At 39.0% G+C, this 23,203-nt stretch overlaps 1 protein-coding gene and 1 long non-coding RNA gene across 2 annotated transcripts in view; one reads left to right on the forward strand and one right to left on the reverse strand.

The window, feature by feature from the left end:
- Positions 1 to 1,088: 1,088 nt before the first annotated feature.
- On the reverse strand, positions 1,089 to 3,729 carry LOC100063722 (heat shock transcription factor, Y-linked). The gene is made up of 2 exons (XM_005613963.4): positions 2,372 to 3,729; positions 1,089 to 1,894 (listed from the first exon to the last, which is right to left on the reverse strand). The coding sequence occupies exons 1-2, from the start codon at positions 2,885 to 2,887 to the stop codon at positions 1,199 to 1,201; spliced, it is 1,212 nt and encodes a 403-aa protein (XP_005614020.1). The 5' UTR covers positions 2,888 to 3,729; the 3' UTR covers positions 1,089 to 1,198.
- A 2,641-nt stretch (positions 3,730 to 6,370) lies between these two features.
- LOC102148167 (uncharacterized) overlaps positions 6,371 to 23,203 on the forward strand; it is a 49,883-nt gene continuing 33,050 nt past the window's right edge. Inside the window, exon 1 of the long non-coding RNA XR_011434891.1 lies at positions 6,371 to 6,439. This is a non-coding gene — a long non-coding RNA (uncharacterized lncRNA). The remainder of the gene's footprint in view (positions 6,440 to 23,203) is intronic.

Below are 23,203 nucleotides of genomic sequence, written 5' to 3' on the forward strand. Positions count from 1 at the left end.
TCCAGATGGACAGTGGAACAGAAAGATTTGAAGCTGCTAAGGTAAACAGATGCCAGATCTTCAAGGGACTTGCTAAACATGCTGAGGTTCTGGGTTCAGAATCTAACAGGCATTAAATGTCAGCATAAGGATTTATGTCTGTCTGGATGCAGCAAGAAAGAAACATCATAAGAGTGTTCACTAGAAAAATATAAACAGTGGACTCATGGGGGAGGAAATAAAGGCACAAACAAACTGGAATGCTTTGAGGAGAGTAGAGCAAAGAGGGGCCCTCAATAGTTTGGTTTTTCCGGGGCTGGCCCCGTGGCCGAGTGGTTAAGTTCGCGCGCTCCGCTGCAGGCGGCCCAGTGTTTTGTCGGTTCGAATCCTGGGCGCGGACATGGCACTGCTCGTCGGACCACGCTGAGGCAGCGTCCCACATGCCACAACTAGAGGAACCCACAACGAAGAATACACAACTATGTACCGGGGGGCTTTGGGGAGAAAAAGGAAAAAAAATAAAATCTTTAAAAAAAAAAAAAAATAGTTTGGTTTTTCCAATCCCATCATATGCTGACAGTGATTCAGTCTATCACTGCATCATGTGACTTTATTATTCCAGCAACAACATAATGGTGATCATAGTTAATAGGCTGGTTTGAATATGCTATACTTTTAATTATGAAATGTATTTTTCAATGAAGACAACCTTGCCAACTAAAATCCAAATATCCTCTTAAATAACTGGGAGAATATAATACACTAATAGAGAAAATAATAAGCTAAATGCTGTGTGTTTGCCTTTTCTAGATTTGATTTGCATCTGTCTCTTCTTCCATGCCATCGCAGTTTAGGCCCTCACTCAATTCATCTTGGACTATTTCAGAAATCACTTAACTCCAGTTTCTTCTTTTTCCTATGCTCTCATTATTTCTTCCTTTTTAAACAGTTAATTACGTAGAATTTACTTGGAGGCATGTCAAATTTCCTGTTTAATGTTAAAATGTGCATACATTTAAAAAAAGTAGTATAATAGCCTGCCATTAAAATAAACTACCATTTTACTCTTAACTATTTCAAAAAATGAAGAAAATGAAACCATACACGTGAACTTGTAAGTTTATTGTTCAAATAAGAGAATTGCAGGTATTTTGTCGATATCTGCCAGCATAAATTTGTATCTTTGTTATCCTGCATACTCTGGTAGTCGTTTGGTAGATCAGTTGTACTGAGGATGATGTATGTATAATGATGATGGTTGATGAGTTGACCTTGAAAGAGATGCAGCAGAAGTATTAGGTATCACAGGCATTGGGAACCATGGGTTGCCTGCTAGTTGCAGGCTAGGAAAAAGACTCTCATTAGCTGGTAAATAGGGATATGTAGTTGGAAAAGTAGAAGGCTCCACCATCAGTCCAAAATAACTGTTCTGTAAGGGAGATATAATGTGGTACCGAGAAGTACAAGTTGTAGTTGTAACAAAATTCACAATGTGCCCATTTGCTTGAGTGCAGCTGCTCTGTGAGTGCATGTGAAAAGTGGTCAGCTGATTTAAAAAGGCATGTTGATCTGATAAAATTTGTTCTGATGGTCTAATTGAAGTTGCTGATGGTGGATAAAAATCAGTTCTCATTGGGGGAGTTGTATTAGCAATTGTCTGGCTGGAAGAAGGCCTCCTGATTAGAGGCACATTTAAATTTGTAGAGGTTGAAACTAGGCTTTCTCCACTAGTTTCAGCAACTAATCCAGAAGTAGGATTATCCACATTATTCCCTGCACTAAAGTGCTTCCTGTCGAAATCTTGAACTGATGAATGAGACACTGGCAAAGAATTTTTAATCTTGACTCTTCTTTTCATTCTTGCTAAAAGTTGGGGACAGCCTCGTTTAAAATTTGGATTATAATAGAACTGCAACTAAAACCAAAGGAGAAAGTTATTTAGTGATATTTTGAAACAAGATACAAGTGAGAGAATAAGAATCCTAACCTATCAAGTCCAATTTCTGTTTCATCAAAGTTAATGCCACCAACGAATACATGCAAATTGTTAATATCTTAAAAAATTTACTTACTTGGAAACAATCATTCAATTATAGTCCTCATGTGACAATGTGTTGTGTATTTACTGTAACAGAATACCATTGTAACCGGCTTTAGGACCTTTATTTAAATACAGCTCATTGATAAGGTTCAAAATTGCTAGCAAAATTTCTTATAATCCTGTTTCATGCCCAAGCTGTCCTCAATTTTTTAAAAATAAGTACTTTTAATAGTATTTCATATAATTTAAAATATCTGGTGTTAGCCTATATATATGAGAACATATTTACTAATGTACAAAAGAAAATCTTATATATTCCCTATATAAGTAATAACAAAAATTTCTGAATACCTTGCTTATTAAAACAGAGACTGTTTTTTCTTCTGCCAGAAAGTCAGCTAGGGAAGCAGATCTTTGAAAATTTGGTCGCATTTTGCGAAATCCGTAAAGGTTAAGCTGTCGAACAAAACTTTTCATATTATCGGTTCCAAATATTCTGAATGGGGCCTTTTTTTCCAAAACTTCTTGCTTAAAGAGTTCTTCATTAATCACTATAGAAGTTCCATTCTCATCCCACCAAATAGACTTAAAGTGATTGCTTTCAGTAATTTTCCAAAGTTTTCTGGGAAAGGTCAGTGAAAGAAAATCATTATCTTCCTCTGGGTCGGAGACACAAAATGTGTGATGTGGTCTTTTTATCAAGGATCCCTCAGACAAAGCCTGGAAAGCTTTTTCTTCGATCAGAGACCTCAACTCCGAGTCCCCAGTGAAGGTGTGATCACACGATGGAGATCTAATGGAAGTGTCTTTACCAGTTGATCCATCCTTAGGAGAACCGTCTTGAATTTCTGAAGAAATATGTGCCATCTCAAAGAAATTCTTCTTCAGCTACTTTTCTCATTTGCATGGTTTCGAACACTGCAGCTTCAAATGCTGCTTTGGCAGACCTATACAGATAAACTACCCAGACATCACAAGGTTCCCAACCTGAGTAGTTGTGACATCACAAAATGGCTTGTCTCCTAGCAACGAAAGTGTAACATTCAGCCAAAGTGTTTTCTTCTCAGTCTATGACACTTATCCAGTTGAAATAAAACAAAGGCTGGTGATTTACGTGATGTGATCTACAAAATCTCATTTTCCAGAGTCTTTTCAATAAGTGCAGACATACATAAATCCATTGGTCCCTAACATAAAAGTGGTTTCTTCCCTTCTATATGCACTCTGTTACTAGATCAGTAACAGTAGCATAGGGCCTGGGAAATGGACAATCAAAAAACGAGTAAAACAAAACAGATAATTTAAAAAGCTCTGTCAATTCAGAACTGAAATCTGTGCAGAATCTGTATATAAAAAGGCATAGCCATAGAGACAAAGCAGGTTAGCAGTTGCTGGCGGGGCTGGAGGACGGGAGAATGGCAAGTGACTGCTTAAGGAGTATGTGGGTTCTTTTTAGGGTGATAAAAATGTTTAAGAACTAGGGGCCAGTCTAGTGGCACAGTGGTTAAGTTCGCATGTTCTGCTTCGGTGGCCCGGGGTTCGCTGATTTGGATCCCCGGTGCGGACATGGCACCACTTGTCAAGCCATGCTGTGGTAGGCGTCCCACATGTAAAGTAGAGGAAGATGGGCATGGATGTTAGCTCAGGGCCAGTCTTCCTCAGCAAAAAGAGGAGGATTGGTGGCAGATATTAGCTCAGAGCTCATCTCACCCCCCAAAAAAAAAATGTTTAACAACTGGAGAGATGATGGTTGCACAACATCATGAGGATATTAAATGCTGCTGAACTATGTCCCTTAAGATGGTTATTTTTATATTATCTGTATTTTACCTTAACTTTTAAAAATGGCATGGATCTGTTACCACTGGTTAAAATAGAACATATTTAGATTTCAGAATATAAAGCTATTTATCTGTGTATCTTATGTAGCTGGTGTGTGTGTTAAATAGTAGTCAAAATGTTTTCATAGTCATTTTAGTAGAATAAATATGATTTTATTTGGTATGTCTATAAGTATCTGATAAGTATTCATGAAATAAAACATTTTAAGAGAAAGCAGGAGGTCCACCATTAAGGAGATCCTGAAGAGTGGGAGATAAAAAGTAACAAGACAGTGTGATAAGTAAAATTTTCAATGTGCATCTAGGGGAAAATTGCTTTTATTGCAAGCGCCAAAGGATTTACATAAAAAATGATGGGGAATAATCTTTGCGTCCAACAACATCATTATAAAACAGAAGTTATATTTGTGAAGCAATCTTAGTGTTGAATAAAAAGTTTCTTCTTTGTTTGAAAAATAACACTTCATTTGCAGTAAGAATTTCTATAGGTTCGTGACTGAAAGAAGTGTTATAATAACATCTTGGCTACTCTGGGTTTGGTAAGTGATTAAAATGTGTAAAAGAAATTAATAGTGATTTTTATATCTGTCATATTTTAGGAGGCAGTTCGTTCACACTTAGAAAAGGGTGTAAATGTTAGGAGAATGTCTTAGTTTAACACAGTTTTAAATTCACAATTTTGTGTACTAATCCTAAGTAATAAAAATTTTCACGTCAGTAAACATTCTGTAAAGATAAAACAGATACTCTCACCAGATGCAGGTTATGAATTTTGACTATCATTTCGTTCAAAACATTTTTGGAAAACTGTAGAGATTTGTGTTCACTTTCTGGAGTGTTTCCCTAATTTTGCACATGCTGGTTTTGTGAGGACCAGTAATTACCTAGGGCTGCAAACAATGTGGTGTAACTGTGTAGGAAACAAGGAGTTAATGGGAGAAACAGAAAGCAAAAATCACATTAAATGTAGAAAAGTCTCATCAAAATTGTGACTGCCAGTTTTGAGGAGCTAGGATGGATAGACCGTATAGGGAGGCAGGAAGCTTTGGAGATTACAGGAAGAGATGGGGATAATTCAGCTGTCTCCTGACTCCAAATTACCAAACCTACCTCCAGACATAAAGACACAAGAAAATGAGTAGCTTTATCTTGAAAACATGAATATAATATGTTGTATCTACTAAGCTATACAATACAGGAAACCTTTTCTGTCTTTACAGTCTCTTTAGTGGATAACGTGATGCAGATCACATTCTGTCTGGTTACGTGCTCATTCCATAATAAGCTGTTTTCTTTCTCTTGTGTCTGCATGAAGAAGTTTTCTAGATTGGATGGACATTTTGCTTGTAACTACATTCTCCAATATGTGTAATATTTAACCTTCAGACTAAAGGGAAAAGAGCAGGCAGATGAGGGAAGCATAGAAAGAATAGGATGTGGATGAGAAGGGGAAATTAAAGGGAGGTAGTGTTAAGCTACAAGTTGAAAATAGAAGATGAGAATGTTGATGCTGAAGGGAGGTGAGTAAAGCCCCTCATTTAAGTAAAAGTCCTGAGAAGTTTCAGCTTGAGAGTAAAATCACTTACTTTTTTAACGTGTTCCAAAACCATAGGGCAGCAAATAAGGAAGGTGGGTCTTCCTGTAAACACACAGGAGCAGCTCCTCCACCTTCATTTGGATCAGCTACTTCTACCTCCCACACTCTCTGAATGCCTAAACTCATAGATTTTGCAATAGCTGAGTCTGAGATAAATATGGTGACTTTAGGGTTCCTTTTGCAGAAGCTCAAGAGGCTAAAGAGAGAGGGCTGGTAGAAAGTGGAACAGTGGTTAAAGGTTAATGTATTACAAATTTCAGAGCTAACCATCAGCAGAAGGATGAACTGGGTTAATATTTAGTTTAAGTTTCAACCAAAGTGGCAGAAGTGAATGATATTCTGTTTTTCAGATGCTGGGGCACGGGCTATATGGGTGTAAAAAGGTACGCTTACTCATACTGTAATACTGAAGTTCATTGCTCTGTGCGTCTTGACTCCTGTTGAGCTTTATACTTTAAATTTTAGACTGTTGACGACATAAACTCTGAGGCTCTCCTGTGGATATTTTCACAAGTGTTTTCCAAAAATAACTTTTTGAGGCCACCTTGTATGTTCTAAGGAGAAGGAGTAGGTGGGTGAAGGAGACCTGGCGTGAAATGTGGTTGTGCTTGCACGCGAGGCATCCACAAAGCTGGCTGGATTTTTCTGCAAACAGAATGTTCTGCCTGGTGAACTCACAAGGCCCCAGGGAAAACATTGCTTGCAAACAAGGATGTTTTATCAGTTCCTCAAAAGGAACAAGCCTGAGACCTTGGGAGTTTGAAACATTATGAAGGAACCTGTTATAAACAGATGTGTAGGGGAAAGGTCATTATTGTGGGACGCTTGCGCAGGCTTACGTCGCTGACTCACTGCTTTGGCAAAAGGCCGGCTTTGTTTAGAGGCTATAAGAATAAAGAGCTCGAGAAACTCGAGAGACTACTACACAGCAACCGGTGTTCGTGTTTTCATTTCGTCGGCAGCAGTGGGAAAGGCAGAAAGGTATAATTTGCATTAATATCTCATTTGATTTATGAATTTCTGGAAAAAGAATCAGTTTCATTTCTTGTAATATTGAATTCCCTCCCACTTGAAGCCCGGAAAGTCAGACATCTTTACAGTTATTTATTCATGCCTCCATTTATGTTCTTCACCTACTTTTGTAGTATCTATCTTCCTCTCTGAGACTCCCCACTCTTCCCTCTCTCTCTTTCCTTCTCCTCTCTTTCCCTTCCTCTTGTTTTTTTCTTTTCTTTCTATTTTTCTTATTCACTTAGCCACTAGATATTTCGTACTCATGTTAAAAAATCATTTTAAATAAGATCCTTCTTTTGCTAACATTGCATCCTTGGCTTTCCTTATTTGGAAAGAACATTTTTATGACATCTTTGGGTGAGTAATTACATCATCTGCAAATGACAGCCATATTCCCATATTTCCTAGGTAGACATGGATAATTCATTCTCTTCTCTATTTATAAGTGGTAAAGTGTATATCTCATCACTCTAAGAGATTGTCTTAGGTTTGTGAAATTATAATTGATTAGTTGAGTGAGATCTCATCAAGATGGTGCTTTAGGCAGACTCTGAACTCATCTCCTCCCACAGACACAACAAGGCTACAACAATTTTTGGAAAAATTACCCTGGATAGAAAACTGAAAACTAGATAAAAAGAACCCCCACAATAAGGGACAGTCCTGACTAAGATGTAAGAGGCAGAAATTCCTTCTGGAGAGAGAAAAAGCCACCTTCAGGAACAGTGGAGTTTCTCAGCTGTTCAGATGGCAGCCACCCTAGGTTTGCAACCCTCCCTGGAGAAGTGAGGTCCTGAGTGGGGGACCCATACTGCTATAAGCATCCTTCAGAGTCAACACAACTGAGATGAGGGTAATACTATCTGGTTTTGCTGGCTATTAGCTGTAGTGGGGAATAGCCCCAGAAGAGCTATCAGATGAAAGCCAAAAAGACCAGGTCTTAAAGGGCCCATGCACAAACTCACCCATCTAGGCAACCTAAAATCACCAGAAAGAAGGCTGACAGTCCTTTGGTGAAAGAACTCACCTGGTAGGCTCTGGGTGCAACATGGTGAAAAGGCAGACCACTCCAGAGACTAAGACATTGGTGGTTACCATTGTTGTCAACTGGTATGGGCATGCTGACACAGACCCTAGCAGATGCCATTGAAGTTCCTCACCTGCCCTGTTAGCCCAGGGGTCTGCCACACCCACTAGAGTGCAGATTTAATCCAGCTCAGCCATAGCAGACATCCTGCCTTAGGGACTGGCCCCAGCCAACAGCAAACCTTCAGGCTGTTTGTTAGCCTGCATTGATGGGGTGCCTAATTCTGTACTGGCAGGCGAGTGTGTCTGCCTCTGTGGGGCAGGACCAGTGTGAGGACCAGGTGAACAGTGGGGGGCATTGGTGGAGAGGTGGGGGCCTCTGCAGTGCAGTGTCAGGGTATGCTCCGGGGTGTTAGAAAGTGTGCATGGACCAGGACTGTGTTGATAGGGTGTGTGGTCCTGTGGGGGGTGAGGCTTAGCAGCAGCAGAAGACCTATGCTTCACCAATAGCCGTAAAAAGGTTCAACCCCACCTTCCAAAGCCTGAAACAATTGAGTGCTCCCGTGTCTAGGGCCAGCCCCACTCAGCTGCACTCCTAAGAGAACTGACAACAGCTTTATAGGCCTGAGACCTATAGCAACTGTAAGTCCCTGAGCCTAGCAACCAGCTACACTGGGTACCAACCCAATTAACAGGACAACTGCAATAGGAGTGTGCTATTAGACTTTGTAGCCAACGTTGCTGGGGCTCCCCAAACCAGATTTACCAACAGCTGGCCAGGGAAGGAAAGACTAGGCTCCCTGGGTGCCTGCATTGAGTAACCCTGCCACCCCAGAAGGACATAAGTAGCCCACAAAGGGGTCACTCCTGGATCATTGGAACTGGTGAAAAGAGGAAAGCACACTGCTGGGCCTCAAAAGGCATCTCTTACATAAGACCACTTCTCCAAGATCAGCAGACATAGCTGACTCACCTAATACATAGATATAAGCAGAGAGAAAGAGGCCTAATGAAGAGACAAAGGAATACATTGCAAGCAAGGAAACAGAACAAAACCCCCAGCAAAAGGACTAAATGAAACAGAAATAACTAGCCTACCAGACCAAGAGTTCAAACAAAAGCTCATAAGGATGCTCACAGATATTGAGAGAAGACTGGATGAACACAGTGAGCTCATCAATGAAGAACTGGAAAATATAAAAAAGAACCAACCAGAAGTGAAGAATACAATGCTGGAAATGAAAAATTCACTGGAAGTACTCAATAGTAGAGTAGATGGTGCAGAAGAACAGATCAGCAAGCCAGATGAAAGACTAGAGGAAATCAACCAAGCTGAACAGATAAAAGAAAAAAGAATTACACAGAATAGGAAGTCTAAGGGAACTCTGGGACAATATCAAGTGCTCTAACATTCATATTATAGGTGCCCAAGAAGGGGAAGAGAGAGACAAAGGGGCAGAAAATCTATTTGATGAAATAATAGCTGAAAATTTTCCTAACCTATGGAAGGAAACAGACGTCCAAGTACAAGAAGAACAGAGAGCTCTAAACAAGATAAGCCCAAAGAGGCCCACACAAGACACATTATAATTAAAATGTCCAAAGTTAAAGATAAAGAGAAAATCCTAAAAGCAGCAAGAGAAAGACAAGTGACATACAAAGGAAGTCCCATAAGGCTATCAGCAGACTTCTTAGCCAAAACCCTGAAGAAAATGACATCACATACTTGAAGGGCCAAAAGGAAAACACCTACAGCCAAGAGTACTCTATCCATCAAGGTTGTCATTCAGAATGGAAGGAGAGTTAAAGAGCTTCCCAGACAAGCAAAAATTAAAGGAGTTTATCACCAAGAAACTAGTTCTACAAGAAAGGATGTAGGGACGAATTTAAGTGGGAAACCAATGAGCACAGTTAGGGATAAAAAATTTTATCAAAAATACCCCCCAAAAAAACCAGGCAATAAAATCACCAGTAAAGGTGAAAATATAGTAAAGGTAGCAGATCAATCACCTGTGAAGATACTACGAAGGTTAAAAGACAAAAGTACCAAAAGTACCTATTTAAATGATGAGGAGTTAATGGATAGACACACACTAAATAAGAAATTAGATATGATTTAACAAACATAAAATGTGGGAGGAGGGGAGTGAAAAAGTAGAGCTTTTAAAAAGAGGTTAAGCTAAAGAGTCTATGATCTCAATATAGACTGCTATATACATAGAATATTATATAGGATCCTCATGGTAATCGCAAACCAGAAACCTATAATAAGTAAGCAAATAAGTAAGACAAGAAATCAAACATATTACTAAAGAAAGCCATCAAACCACAAGGGAAGAGAGCAAGAGAAAAAGACAGGAACAGAGAAGAACTACTAAAACACCCAGAAAAAAAGTAACAAAGTGGCAATAAATTCATATTTATCAATAGCTACTCTCAATGTCAGTGGAATAAATGCTCCAATTAAAAGGTATAGGGTGGCCAATTGGATAAAAACAAGACCCATATATATGCTGCATACAAGAGACAGACTTCAGACCTAAAGACACTCACAAACTGAAAGGGAAAGGATGGAAAAAGATATTCGATGCAAATGGCAAAGAAAACAAAGCGGGGGTAGCAATATTTATACCAGACAAATAAAAAATAGACTTTAAAACAAAAACTGTAACAAGAGACAAAGACGGGCCCTACATAATGATAAAGGGAACAATCCCAACAAGAAGATATAACACTTGTAAATATCTATGCACCTGACAGAGGAGCCCCTAAATATATAAAGCCATTATTAAAAGACACAAAAGGAGAAATAGACAGTAACACAATAATAGTAGAGGACTTTAAATCCTATTTACACCAATGGATAGGTTATCCAAACAGAAGATCAATAAAGGACATTGGTGTTAAATGCTATATTTGACTATAGGGACTTAGTGGATATATAGAGAACATTCTATCCAAAAACCACAGAATACACATTCTTTTCAAATACACATGGAACATTCTCCAGGATTGATCACATATTAGGCCACAAAATAAGTCTCAATAAGTTTAAGAAGATCGAAATAATACTACACATTTTTTTCTGACCACAAACGTAGGAAACTAGAAATCAACTACAGGAAAAAAACAGAAAAGCCACAAAATGTGGAGATTAAACAAAATGCTACTGAACAACGATTGGATCAGTGAAGAAATCAAAGGAGAAATCAAAAAATTCCAGGAGACAAATGAAAAAGAAAATATGACATGCTGAAATCAATGGGAGACAGAAAAAATGGTTCTAAGATTGGAAGTTTATAGCAATTCAGGCCTACCTCAACAAAGAAGAAAAATCCCAAATAAGCAATCTTAAGTTACACCTAACAGAATTAGAGAAAGAAGAACAAACAAAGCCCAAAGTCAGCAGAAGGAGAGAAATAATAAAAATCAGGGCAGAAATAAATGCTATTGAAACAAAAAAGGGAGTAGAAAGGAGCAATGAAACATAGAGCTGGTTCTTTGAGAAGGTAAATAAAATTGACAAACAACTAGCCAGACTTACAAAGAAAAAAAGAGAGAAAGCTGAAATAAACAAAATCAGAAATGAAAGGGAGAAATAACAACAGAGTCCATAGAAATACAACAGATTATAAGAAAATACTATGAAAAACTATATACCAACAAAATGGACAGTCTAGAGGAAATGCGTAAATTCTTGGACTCTTACAAACTCCCAAAGCTAAGTCAAGAAGAAACAATCTGAACAGACCAATCACAAGGAAAGAGATTGAAACAGCAATCAAAAGCACCCCAAAGAATAAAACCGCAGGACCAGATGGCTTCCTGGGGAATTCTACTTTCAGGGAAGATTTAATATGAATCCTTTTGAAGCTATTCCAAATAATTAGGGACCACTTCCTAACACATTCTACAAGGCCAACATCACGCTGATACCAAAGCCTGACAAGGACAGCACGAAAAAAGAGAACTATAGGCCAATATCACTGATGAACACAGATGCAAAAATTCTCAAAATTTTGGCAACCTGAATTCAGCAATTCGTCAAAAGGATCATATATCATGATCAAGTGGGGTTCACACCAGGGACACAGGGATGGTTCAACATCCACAAATCAATCAACGTGATACACCACATCAACAATTTGAGGAATAATAACCACATGATCATCTCAATACATGCAGAGAAAGCATTTGACAAGATCTAACAGCCATTTATGACCAAAACTCTGAACAAAATGGGGACAGAAGGGAACTTCCTCAACATAATAAAATCTGTATATGACAAACCCACAGCCAACATCATACTCAATGGGCAAAATCTGAAGGCCATCTCCCTGAAAACAGGAATGAGACAAGGATGGGCTCTATCACCACTCTTATTTAACATAGTACTGGAGGTCCTGGCCAGAGCAATTAGGCAAGAAAAAGGAATATAAAAGGAATCCAAATAGGGAGGGAAGAAGTGAAACTCTCGCTCTTTCCAGATGACATGATCTTATATATAGAAAATCCCAAAGAATCCATTGGAAAACTTTTAGAAGTAATCAACAACTACAGCAAATTTCCAGGGTATACAATCAATTTGCAGAAATGAATAGCATTCTATATTCTAATAATGAACTAACAGAAAAAGAACTCGAGAACATAATACCATTCACAATCGCAACAAAAAGAATAAAATACCTTGGGGTGAATTAAAATAAGGAAGTGAAAGACCTATACTATAAAATTACAAGGCTTTTCTGAAAGAAATGGATGATGACATTAAGAGATGGAAAGACATTCCATGCACATGGATTGGAAGAATAAACATAGTTAAAATGTCAATTCTACCTTAAGCAATCTACAGATTCAACACCATCCCAATTAGAATCCCAATGACGTTCTTTACAGAATTAGAACAAAGAATCCTAAAATTCATATGGGGCAACAAAATACCCTGAATTGCTAAAGCAATCTTGAGAAAAAAAGAACAAAGCTGGAGGCATCACAACCTCTGACTTCAAAACATACTACAAAGCTACAGTAACCAAAACAGCATGGTACTGGCACAAAAACAGGTGCACAGATCAATGGAACAGAATTGAAAGCCCAGAAATAAAACCACACATCTATGGACAGCTAATCTTCGAGAAAGGAGATGAGGGCATATAATGGAGAAAAGAAAGACTTTTCAACAAATCGTGCTGGGAAAACTGGAAAGCCACATGTAAAAGAATGAAAATTGTCCATTCTTTTTCACCATTCACCAGACTAAACTCAAAATGGATTAAAGACCTAAAGGTAAGAGCTTAAAACATAAGGCTTCTAGAAGAAAATGTAGGCAGTACACTCTTTGACATCAGTATTAAAAGGATCTTTTTGGACACCATGTCTTCTCAGACAAGGGAAACAATAGAAAGAATAAACAAATGGGACTTCATCAGACTAAAGAGCTTCTTCAAGGCAAGGGAAAACAGGATTGAAACCAAAAAAAAACCCACTAACTGGGAAAAAATATTTGTAAGTCATACATCTGACAAAGGCTTAATCTCTATAATATATAAAGAACTCACACAACTCAACAACAAAAAAATCAAACAACCCAATCAAAAAATGGGCAGGAGACGTGAATGGACATTTCTCCAAAGAAGATATATGGATGGCCAATAGGCACATGGAAAGATGTTCATCATCACTGATCATCAGGGAAATGCAAATCAAAACAACACTAAGATGTCATGTTACAACCATTAGAATGACAAAAATAACTAAAACTAATAGTAACAAATGTTGGAGAGGTTGTGGAGAAAAAGGAACCCTCATACACTGCTGGTGGGAATGCCAACTGGTGCAGCCACTATGGAAAACAGTATGGAGATTCCTCAAAAGGTTAACAACAGAACTACCATATGACCCACCCATCCGACGACTTGGTATCTATCCAAAGAACTTGAAGTCAGCAATTCCAATAGTCCTATGCACCCCAATGTTCCTTGCAGCATTATTTACAGTAGCCAAGATGTGGAAGCAACCTAAGTGCCCATCAACAGATGATTGGATAAAGAAGATGTGGTAGATATATATACAATGGAATACTACTCAGCCGCAGAAAAGAACAAAATCGTCCCATTTGCAACAACATGGATGGACCTGGAGCCAACTATGTTAAGTGAAATAAGCCAGATGGAGGACAATTTCTGTATGACTCCACTCATATGAGGAATTTTAAAACGTAGACAAAGAGAACAGATTAGTGGCTACCAGGCAAAAGGTGGGGTGGGGGTGGGCACAAAGGTTGAAGGAGTGCACCTACAACACGACTGACAAACAATAATGCACAGCTGAAATTTCACAAGGTTGTAACCTATCATGAACTAAATAAAAATTAAAAAAAAAAAAAAGGACAAACACATAGCAATGGAGAGTGGATTGGTGGTTACCATGAGGGAAGAAGGGGGAGGGCAAAAGGGGTGATTAGGCTCACATGTGAGGGGATAGACTATAATTAGCTTTTGGGTGGTGAACATGATTTACTCTACATGGAATTCGAAATATATTGCGATGTCCATCTGAAAGCTATATAATGTTATAATCCAATGTTACTGCACTAAAAAAATAAATATTAAAAATAATTAATTTTTCTGTATTTTGTTTTACTTGAAATAATCTAGATATTCAGTGAACATCCATCATTTAACTCATCTCAGTATAACTTTAAGTTTTCAAGTTATCAAAAAAAATTCTGGAGACTTTTTAAGTTGAAAGCGTAATGATTTTTGAAAAATTTAATTATAAACTTTTAAATTGTGTTACATATTTTCAGTTAGATTATAAACTTTTATGTTACCTACCTCTTTTTAATTTACTTTTTCCTAATAATTATGTTTGGTCGCTCTTAAAAACTTTATGACATTAAATGGCTAACTATTATCCTATTTTTCTTGCTGACATATTCTTTAACAGGAAAAATATGAGCTTTTTTGACTTTTAGTAAACCTAGGTAGAATAAAAGTATTATACTTAATGATGATAACTCTAATGACATGACTGTTTTAATTACACTAAAAATCTTAAACTAGTTTATATTTACCAAAATTTATCCTAGATCATGTGAACTTGAAAAACATTTGAGTTATTTTTTTATATTTATCAGAGTATATTTAATTGATATAAATGCTGGTTTGTCTTTGTGCAGTAAAATAGAGCTCATAAGAAATTTTGGCAAAACCATCAGGAAGAAGAAAAATATCACATTTGTATAGCATACATACATAGACATACATGAACTTACAGAAAGATGAAAGGAGAGATCTATCAGATTTTGTTTAAAAATTTTAGCTGTGAGACTCGTGTGATAATGCAAAATTCACTAGTTTATGAAAGGCCAGTTTGGTCCAAATCATGTTTCTGGCACATGGAATAAGTTAAGGTTACATGTTCAGATGGCTAAAGCTTTTTCAATAGCATTTGTGGTGAATATTTTTAAGCTTTTTCATAAGGCTAATTTTCCAATAGTCTTTTTTTCCCTTCTGATAAGAATTACCCTGTTTCCTAGAGAAGATCATGCAGAATATTTGCATCTCAAAAGGCTCAGAGAAAGAATGTCAGTTCCACCAAGCAGGACTTTTGTTTCCTAAATTCAGATCTTTTACAATGTGTACAGCCCTATGAGATAAATAGGGAAGATTTTAGGATTGGTAAAAAGGACAGGTGGGCTTTGAATTACTTCTGGAGCTACATTTCTGTTCTTCTAAAGACTTAATTTATAAGACAGGAGTTGTTTTTAATTCATTGAGGGCTTGGATTACAAGCTGAATGACATCAAGGAGCTGACCCACTGTTCCAACTACATTATCTATCTTTAATTTGCTTCCTTACATCAGGGAGAAGATCCTCAGCTAAGATGGAAATCAAAAGATGCCTATGCTCTAGATTTTGAGATGTTTCTCTTTGGAATGTTTTCCCCTTCTGTTTACATTGTTTTATTTAGCTTAGGGAAGAAGGCCTGAAAACAAAGTTCCAATCAGGCTCTGAATATAAGCTTCCAATTTGACCAACTTCTGATCATAGAACTACTTAAAATTCTTTCAAACATGTTGTCAGGTTGAGTCAGAACAAACAGTGAATATTGCTGACAGTGTTGAACAACCCCTTGAATGTAAGAGGTGATGCGGGGTCGGTGAGCCGAGGGTCAAAAGAAAGATTTCTTAGACTCTTAAGATCTGGCAGTAGTGCTCTTTTATTTAGAGAACAGAAAAGCATGGGGACAGGACACATGGGCAGTCAGAGCTCCTGCTGCTGCCCCGAGTTGAGGGTTAGGGCTAATTTTATAAGGCATGGGTACGTGACTTATTTTTACTGGAGAAAAGAAAAGATGATGTAAAAAGTCAGTAAATGATTTCAGTGCAGATGAGGTCTGGTTATTGTGCGGTCATATAACTTTAGATACGAATCTGGCCATATCGATCGGCATGTAGGTGAGGATGCCCTGGGCTTCTCTCCCTGGGGCAGTCCTAATTCATACCACAAAAAAAGTCCACTGGGTCGTATAGTTTGGCATGTAGGCCAGGTCACCTTGGGCTTCTCTAGCTGGGGCAGCCTTAATCCACATCATAAACCCCCCTGAACCCATTTGGCCCCGAAATCTTTTGGGGATATGGACGACGGTCAGTCTTCTGTAACTACTTCCAGGTGTACAAGGTCGTAGAGCTGTTCCTAAATGGGGCCATAGGTATGGGTAGGAAGTTCAGTGGACCGGAAGGCTGCACCCATGGAGTCCAAGCCTGACAAGGTGTACAGATCCTCTGGAGACGAGAGAATCATTTGACGAGAGGTGGTCCAGGAGGTGAAACTTTGTTGACATGCGGAAGACAAACAATAAAACAGACAACAAATTATAATAGGAAATACTAGCAATATGATTAACCCAATGAGTAAGGTTTTGATAGTAGTCTAGAAACCTGGTCCTGACCAGGAGTTAAACCAATCATTTAGAGATAGGGTAGGGTCAGACATGAACTTAATTTGGTGGTTCATATCAGATAGGAAGCCGGAGATATTTTGATGGTAGTCGGGAATATAAACACAACATTCAGTTTTTATAATGGCACAAATGTCCCCCTGTGCTGCTGTCAAGACATCCAGTGCCATTTGGTTTTGGAGGACTGCCTCATGCATTTGGGATACTTCTAAATCAAGCAGCAAAAGGCTATGTTGTGTATCATTTTAATGCTTTCATATTAAATTTGTTTAGAGCTTCCATGGGCCAGATGACACTTTTGATTCCTAACTGGGGAAGGAAAATTGAGGCAACGTGGTCATACCACTGGAAGACAGAGTGTGTCCAGTGTTGTTGCAGGTTGGGTAGGTTAGCAGGAGGAGATATAGTAAATGTAGTTCTACCTTGCATCCAGACGAAGCCTAGAGTGCATCGTCCAATCCATCCAGGTGGCAGCCAAGGCCATAAGTTGGAGCCACATAGCCACTGAGTGCCATTAGGGGCTAACCAACGTACGCTGGGCCGTCTATCCCAGTCAGTCCCAAACCAATCAGTATTTTTTAAGGTTATGATATGAGAACACATATGACAGGGAATTTGTCCCATAGGTCGGGTGCTATTAGGCCACGTATCACAGGTGTGATTGGTTTGTTCCCAACATAGAGTGGCCTTTTACTGAGTTGATCACTAGTAGAAGCGAGCCAAATATATTCGTCCCAAGTTTGATATAGTCCATCCTGTGTGTATCGATAAGTTGGGGACTTTATCTTTGGAACTTGTTGTTTATGATCCACCTGTGACAAGGCAAATCTAGTTAGTATTTGGGCAGTAGTGTTGAAGGAAAAGGTTTGCTTGTGGCCAGGGAACTCCCAGGGAGCAGAGATGGATGGCCACAAGGAAACATTATGATTAGTAACAGATGAATCTTGCAGAAGAGAAGAGCTAGAATCTAATATCCATGCATGTGTACTATACCTTCTACTGAAACAATTTTTTCTCTCTAAAATCACCCTCATTTTTATAAAAGATAGCCAAATTAAGATTAACTGGTCTGCCAATTATTTACATAAGTGCAGCAAGAATACCAATTGATTATACAGGCTTTTAAAAATCTGCTTTGCTGGAATTTTTTTCTTATGAGGAATCTCAGATTGAACTGTAAAGGCCTCTCGAGGCCAGAAAAGCCAAGCCAAGGACTTGCCATCAGATTTTGCCTGCAGTACCTCCAGATTTGGGTGGACTCCTCTCTTCTCGAGGTCCCCCAAAACATTTTGAGGTTCCTTGCACCTGCCAGACAAGCAAGCTTCCTTACTTACCGGGTAAGATTGCCAGAATCTCTGTAAACAAGGTACCAGGCCCATATTTCCAAGTAACTTTAGTTCCAGAAAGTCCAATCTTTGTTCCTGAAAAGCTGTGTTGTCATATCTGAGCCTGTATGTTTCTCTCAAATATGACATTCCAGTCAAAGCCTTGGTAAGATAACCAATGTGTCCTGTTATAAGGAGACCAAATTCTTATTGAACTTATGCAAATAACTATATTGCCACGAAATAACCGTACTCACAAAGAGCTTCCAAATTCTGGAGGGATCAGGTTGGGAGAAAAAGACAAATGTTTCAATTTTGCTCATAAAGATGTATTTCACTAAATTGTTGTAAGTCATAGTTAGCATAAGAGAAAAGAGAGAAAGATTTCCTTAAATATGAGCAAACAAAACAAAACATCAAAACTCAGCAATATTTCAAACAAAAGTCATAAAAAATTATAATCATCCTCCTCAGTTCACACAGTCCTGTATAATCAGTTCTTGAGCTTAATCTTCTGTTAGCAGATCTATGAGCTTAGTTTCTGTTAGAATTCTGTAATTTCTTATCCAGTTCAGTTTTACAATCTGAAAGTTTATCAGAAAACTGTAGCTTAGAACCGTGTGTCAGAATCCTTTCCAGGAATTTCTCTGAAGATGAAACATATTTGCAAAAGCAAAAAGCATCAAAGTAAAACAGTAACTATCTGCAAATGGACAAAAGACTCAAAAGGGCAATTGACAAAGAAACTTGGCTACTTCTGTGACATATAACACTTTAAGATAATAACTGGAATTATGACTGATAACCAGAACAGATTAGAATTTTAGGAATGCTATATAATGTTAAGACACATATATTAATAACATTCACCCACATAATACCACATAAGAAGGTTTATCATCGCTTATTTGACAATGCTTCCCATGTAATTTAATAAACCAAATAAACCTAATTAATTTAGTATTTTCCTCCTTATAGGAAGAGAGCAAATTTCTTTGAGAAGTCTCAGGGGCCCTCTGAAAATCCTCAGAGAAATTCTTCTTCCATCTACCAGGTCAAGCCTTCATTCAGGATTTGAATATTTTTGAGGGAGAAGCTTGTCAAAATATCAAAAGTTTTTAAAATGCTTGTTCAAATAGGAAACAACGCTCACTGTTAAGCAATGCTCAGGTATCCGTTCAAAGTGACAACAGAGACAGTCAAGAGCAAACAACACGGTCAAAAAATTTTAGAAGAGACCTCTTTCTTTCTGAATATAGGAAATTATTTTAATAAAACATAGATTTTCTGTCTTTTAGGTAGAGTTAGAGCAGGCCAAAAGTTCAAGAAAATTATCCTTTGAGAGAAAACCAAATTTTAATTTCTGCACCAGCTTATTTTTAACATTAAAACTCATTTACTTAATTGGATTTACTTTAGTCTTAGTCTACTTGACCAGGCATAAAAATCCTTTCTGAATTTCTCCTTCACAAACCTTTTACTTTCAGAATTTGTCCCATACTTGCTTTCTTCCCTTCTAGTACAGTAGGACAAATTTATCTTTTTTAACTGAACAAATAAAAATACTTCTATTCTTTATACCCTCTTTACTGAAAACACACATTTTAACTTTCCTTGAATACAGAGCTATTTTCCTTGTTAATTCCCAGTAGCTTTAATTATATATGTTAATTAGAACTTTTAACCATTAACAGACCCTAGTAAACACTAAAAGGTAAGCAATCACAAGTTGTCTTTTATATCAGCATTCTAACCACTTCATAATTTCTAGAAACATGCCACTTTACAGTAACAGACCCAAAGACTTTTAGTCTCTCTGCAATAAGAAGCCAAAAGTAGATAACTTAGATAAGTTTAGCTGTAATGCTTGTGTGCTATCCAATCCAAAAATGACCCAGATGCTCAGATTTTTATCATTTAACTTAACTTGGCAAAACTCAAGGTTGTTATCAAAAAGAATTTGGAAGCTGTTTTTTTTTTTTCAAGTATACAGACCATAAAACAGTTATTGTACCCACAAAACCTTCATGAGACATTAGACAAAACTGGTCATCATTTAAAGCTAGTATTTTGCTGATGAATTTAACAGACAATGTGAACTTATTTGACTAGTAAACCCAGGCTGCATGCCTGCATCATAGGCAAATACTGACAGCTCTGACAAGACTATTTTCAATCAAACCAACAAGCTTAAACAAGATTTCGTTTACCAAAGGTTAATTCACATCAAGTTAACTTGAAAAACATTGGATTAATTTCTACTACATTTAGAATTTATGTAAGCGCTTACTTTAAGCCAATTAAACCGAGCTCTTAATTTTGGCCATACCATCCGGAGGTAAAAATGTCACACATATAACATACATAAGACATACATACACAGAGACTGCACAGCTATTTTTTTTTACCAATATTTGTGGAGGAGACACTCAAGATGCTAGATTTTTGGCAAGGGCACGCTTATGGCTGTTTTTCCTCTCCCCTCCTCTGTCTTTCTTTCTTTCTTTTTTTTTTTCAGTCTTAGGAATTAGTGATGGGCTAGATAGTAGTTCCTGGAGAGGGGAGATGATAATCCTTTTCGAGATAAAGGCACTGGGTGGAATCTGAACTGCCTCTAGAGCAGTATTTCCAGTCTTGCAAGGATTTTCTAAGGACAGTTGCTCTTGATTTCCCAGAAACTGGATTGTAACTCAAATTACATTCCAGGTTGATCTACCTGTCCAACTGCATCACAAAGGCACAGAGAAACCCCTCAGATTTTCTCCCAGATGGAGTTAGAACGCATCTGCAGGGTGGGTCTCTGGGGATGCTTAGGAGCCTTCCCCGTGGCGGTAAAGCCAGTGTCTGACTGACAGCAGATGGAGAAAGGGTGCAGAGGCCGATTGCGGGTGTTGACATAGTTATAAGATTTAGTCAAGTCCCGCTCAGCCTGGGCACTTTGTCTCTGAGCCAGCAAAGTTGAGGTAGGGAAGCAGGAGGCAAAGGCCTGGAACTGGCTGGAGGCTGGGGCTCCCAGAGCAAGGGTTGAGTGTTAAATCCCTGGCAAAAGGCTTATTTTTCCAATTTTACAGAAGGTCAAGGTTCTGCTCAGGTGTAGCCTGAACTTAACCTCGACTTGGTGACAACAGAAGAGATGATGAGCAAAACAGACAAAGAAAGGAAAAGAAGAGATCAGACCTCACCCTCATGGCCTCTTCCAGAGGGTTATCAAGATAAGAGTCACACAACAATTCCCGTGCTGGGGCACACTACGCTAGCACGACAGTTCACAGAATAAATCACAGGTCTCCTACCCTCATAACCGACTCAGTAGGTGACTAAAATACTCAATGAGTCAACCGTCAAGAGAGGGCACCCCCACTTAGGGTTGCTGGGGTGATCAGGCCCAGAAACCCAAAGTTGGGGCTCCCAGGTGTGGAGCCTTTTACTCTTTAAAGATTTCTTTGTTTCCCAGTTGCAAAGCTCAAACGGAGACGAAAATGGCCATTGTAACTCTAAGAGAGACAAAAGAAACGGGTCCATTACTGTGAAAAATCCCCCCTGAACCTAGGGCAGCGTCCTACCTGTTGTTCCTCCTGTGGGGTTCCTATAGCAAGGGGTGATGGGGACGTCCCCCGGCATTGCATCCCTTGTATACCTTCCCTGTTATGCCTGGCAGTAACAGGTGCCTGGTGCCTATTTTGCCTGGCAGCATAGGCCTCGTGAATGGTCCCCGAGAGAAAAGGAGAAAGAAAAGGAGCCATTACCTTGAAAATCCCCCCATTGGGGTTCCTGTAGCAAGGGATGATGGGGGCATCCCTTGAACATCTTCCCTATTCTGCCTGGCAGTAATAGGTGCCTGGTGAATGGTCCCCAGGATAAAAGGATAGAGAAAAAGACAGCGAGGAATTTTCCGCCCGTCTGGGGGACATTCTACCCAATTGCATCCTGGAGCCATTCTCCCAAGAAGGGGTTCCCATACTCCACCAAAGGTTAGAGTTTGGTATTTTCCTTGAACTGGAGTCCCGATTGGGACCTTCCCACAGTTCAGAGCGTGGTCAGATGCCATGGGAGGGATCCCAATCCAGCCTTAGGAAAAGAAACCTTCCATGGGAGTCTTGGAGATTGGCGGCCATCAAATGACTTAAGTGGCTGACCCGCGCCCACATAAAATTTGTCTATTAGAGATAGAGTCAGGAAGGAATGGATTAATTCATTCTCCATCACCCTGAGGCTTAAGGTACTGATTCTCTTCAAGCTGAATGCCACGATTTGCCCCATAGAGTAGCCATGGGCAGCAAACATGGATTGATACAGCTGTCCAAGAAAGTTCCCGATGGAGAAGTGAATTTAGATCCATCCTCGAAAAAGAGAAAGGCACAAGGAAGAAAAGGGCACTTACCAGAACTCGAGCTCACAAGCCGATGAAGCGAGATTCCCTGTACGGGCCACCAGAAATGATGCGGGGTCGGTGAGCCGAGGAGTCGAAAGAAAGATTTCTTAGACTCTTAAGATCTGGCAGTAGTGCTCTTTTATTTAGAGAGTAGAATAGCATGGGGACAGGACCCATGGGCAGTCAAGCTGCTGCGTGGGGACAGGACCCATGGGCAGTCAGAGATGCTGCTGGCATGGGGAGCTGCTGCTGCCGCCACTGGCATGGGGACAGGACCCATGGGCAGGCAGAGCTGCTGCTGCCGGCGCTGCTGCTGCTGCTGCTGCTGCAAAGTTGGGTGGAGAGTAAGGCTAAATTTAAGGCATAGGTATGTGAGTTATCTCTTTACAAGACAAAGAATATGTAAAAAAGTTAAAATGGTATCAGTGCCCGTATGGTCTGGCCATTTGGTGGTCCCAGAACTTTTAGATAAGAATTAAACCGGATTGAGTAAATGGCAGAAGTCACCGCTTGAATTTTATCCTCGGCTAAAGACAAAGGAGGATTTGTGGTGGGGGGGGTCAGTTACAAGAGGTTGCCAGACAGTAACCAACTTAAGTTCTTGCCTCTGGCATTGATTAAGAGCTTCTAGAGATAAGACCATCCCCCCTTCTTCCTGGCACAGAGAGGGAGGCATTTTCACAGATAGAGGTTTCCCTTAGAAATGTAAATGTTTCCCAACAAAGGGGCAAACAAATTCCACTCCTTGGAGCCTGAATCTCATCTGTAGTTTTAAACCTAACCAGCCTAAAAATCCTCATCATAAACCCTTTTAAAATTAAGCAGCCTAAAAATCCTCATCAGTAGGATGCACATAACATACGATTTATTGTTTGACTCATTTTAAAGTATACAATTCAGTGGTGTTTAGTACATTCACAATGTTGAGTAGCCATCACTACTGTCAACTTTAGAACATTTTCATCACCCCCCCAAGAAACCTTTTAGGCGGGAGTCATCACGCTCCAATCCTCCCACATCCCCCTCCCCCAGCCCCTGGTGAC

The sequence above is a fragment of the Equus caballus genome, chromosome X (genome assembly GCF_041296265.1).
Source record: "Equus caballus isolate H_3958 breed thoroughbred chromosome X, TB-T2T, whole genome shotgun sequence".
Taxonomy (NCBI): Eukaryota; Metazoa; Chordata; class Mammalia; order Perissodactyla; family Equidae; genus Equus; species Equus caballus.

Excerpts from the sequence above, each read along its gene's own strand:
- LOC100063722 (XM_005613963.4), bottom strand. The coding sequence starts at position 2,887 with ATGGCACATATTTCTTCAGAAATTCAAGACGGTTCTCCTAAGGATGGA. Across the intron at positions 1,895-2,371 it reads TCTCTGTTTTAATAAGCAAG|TTGCAGTTCTATTATAATCC; the intron begins GTATTCAGAAAT and ends CTTTGGTTTTAG.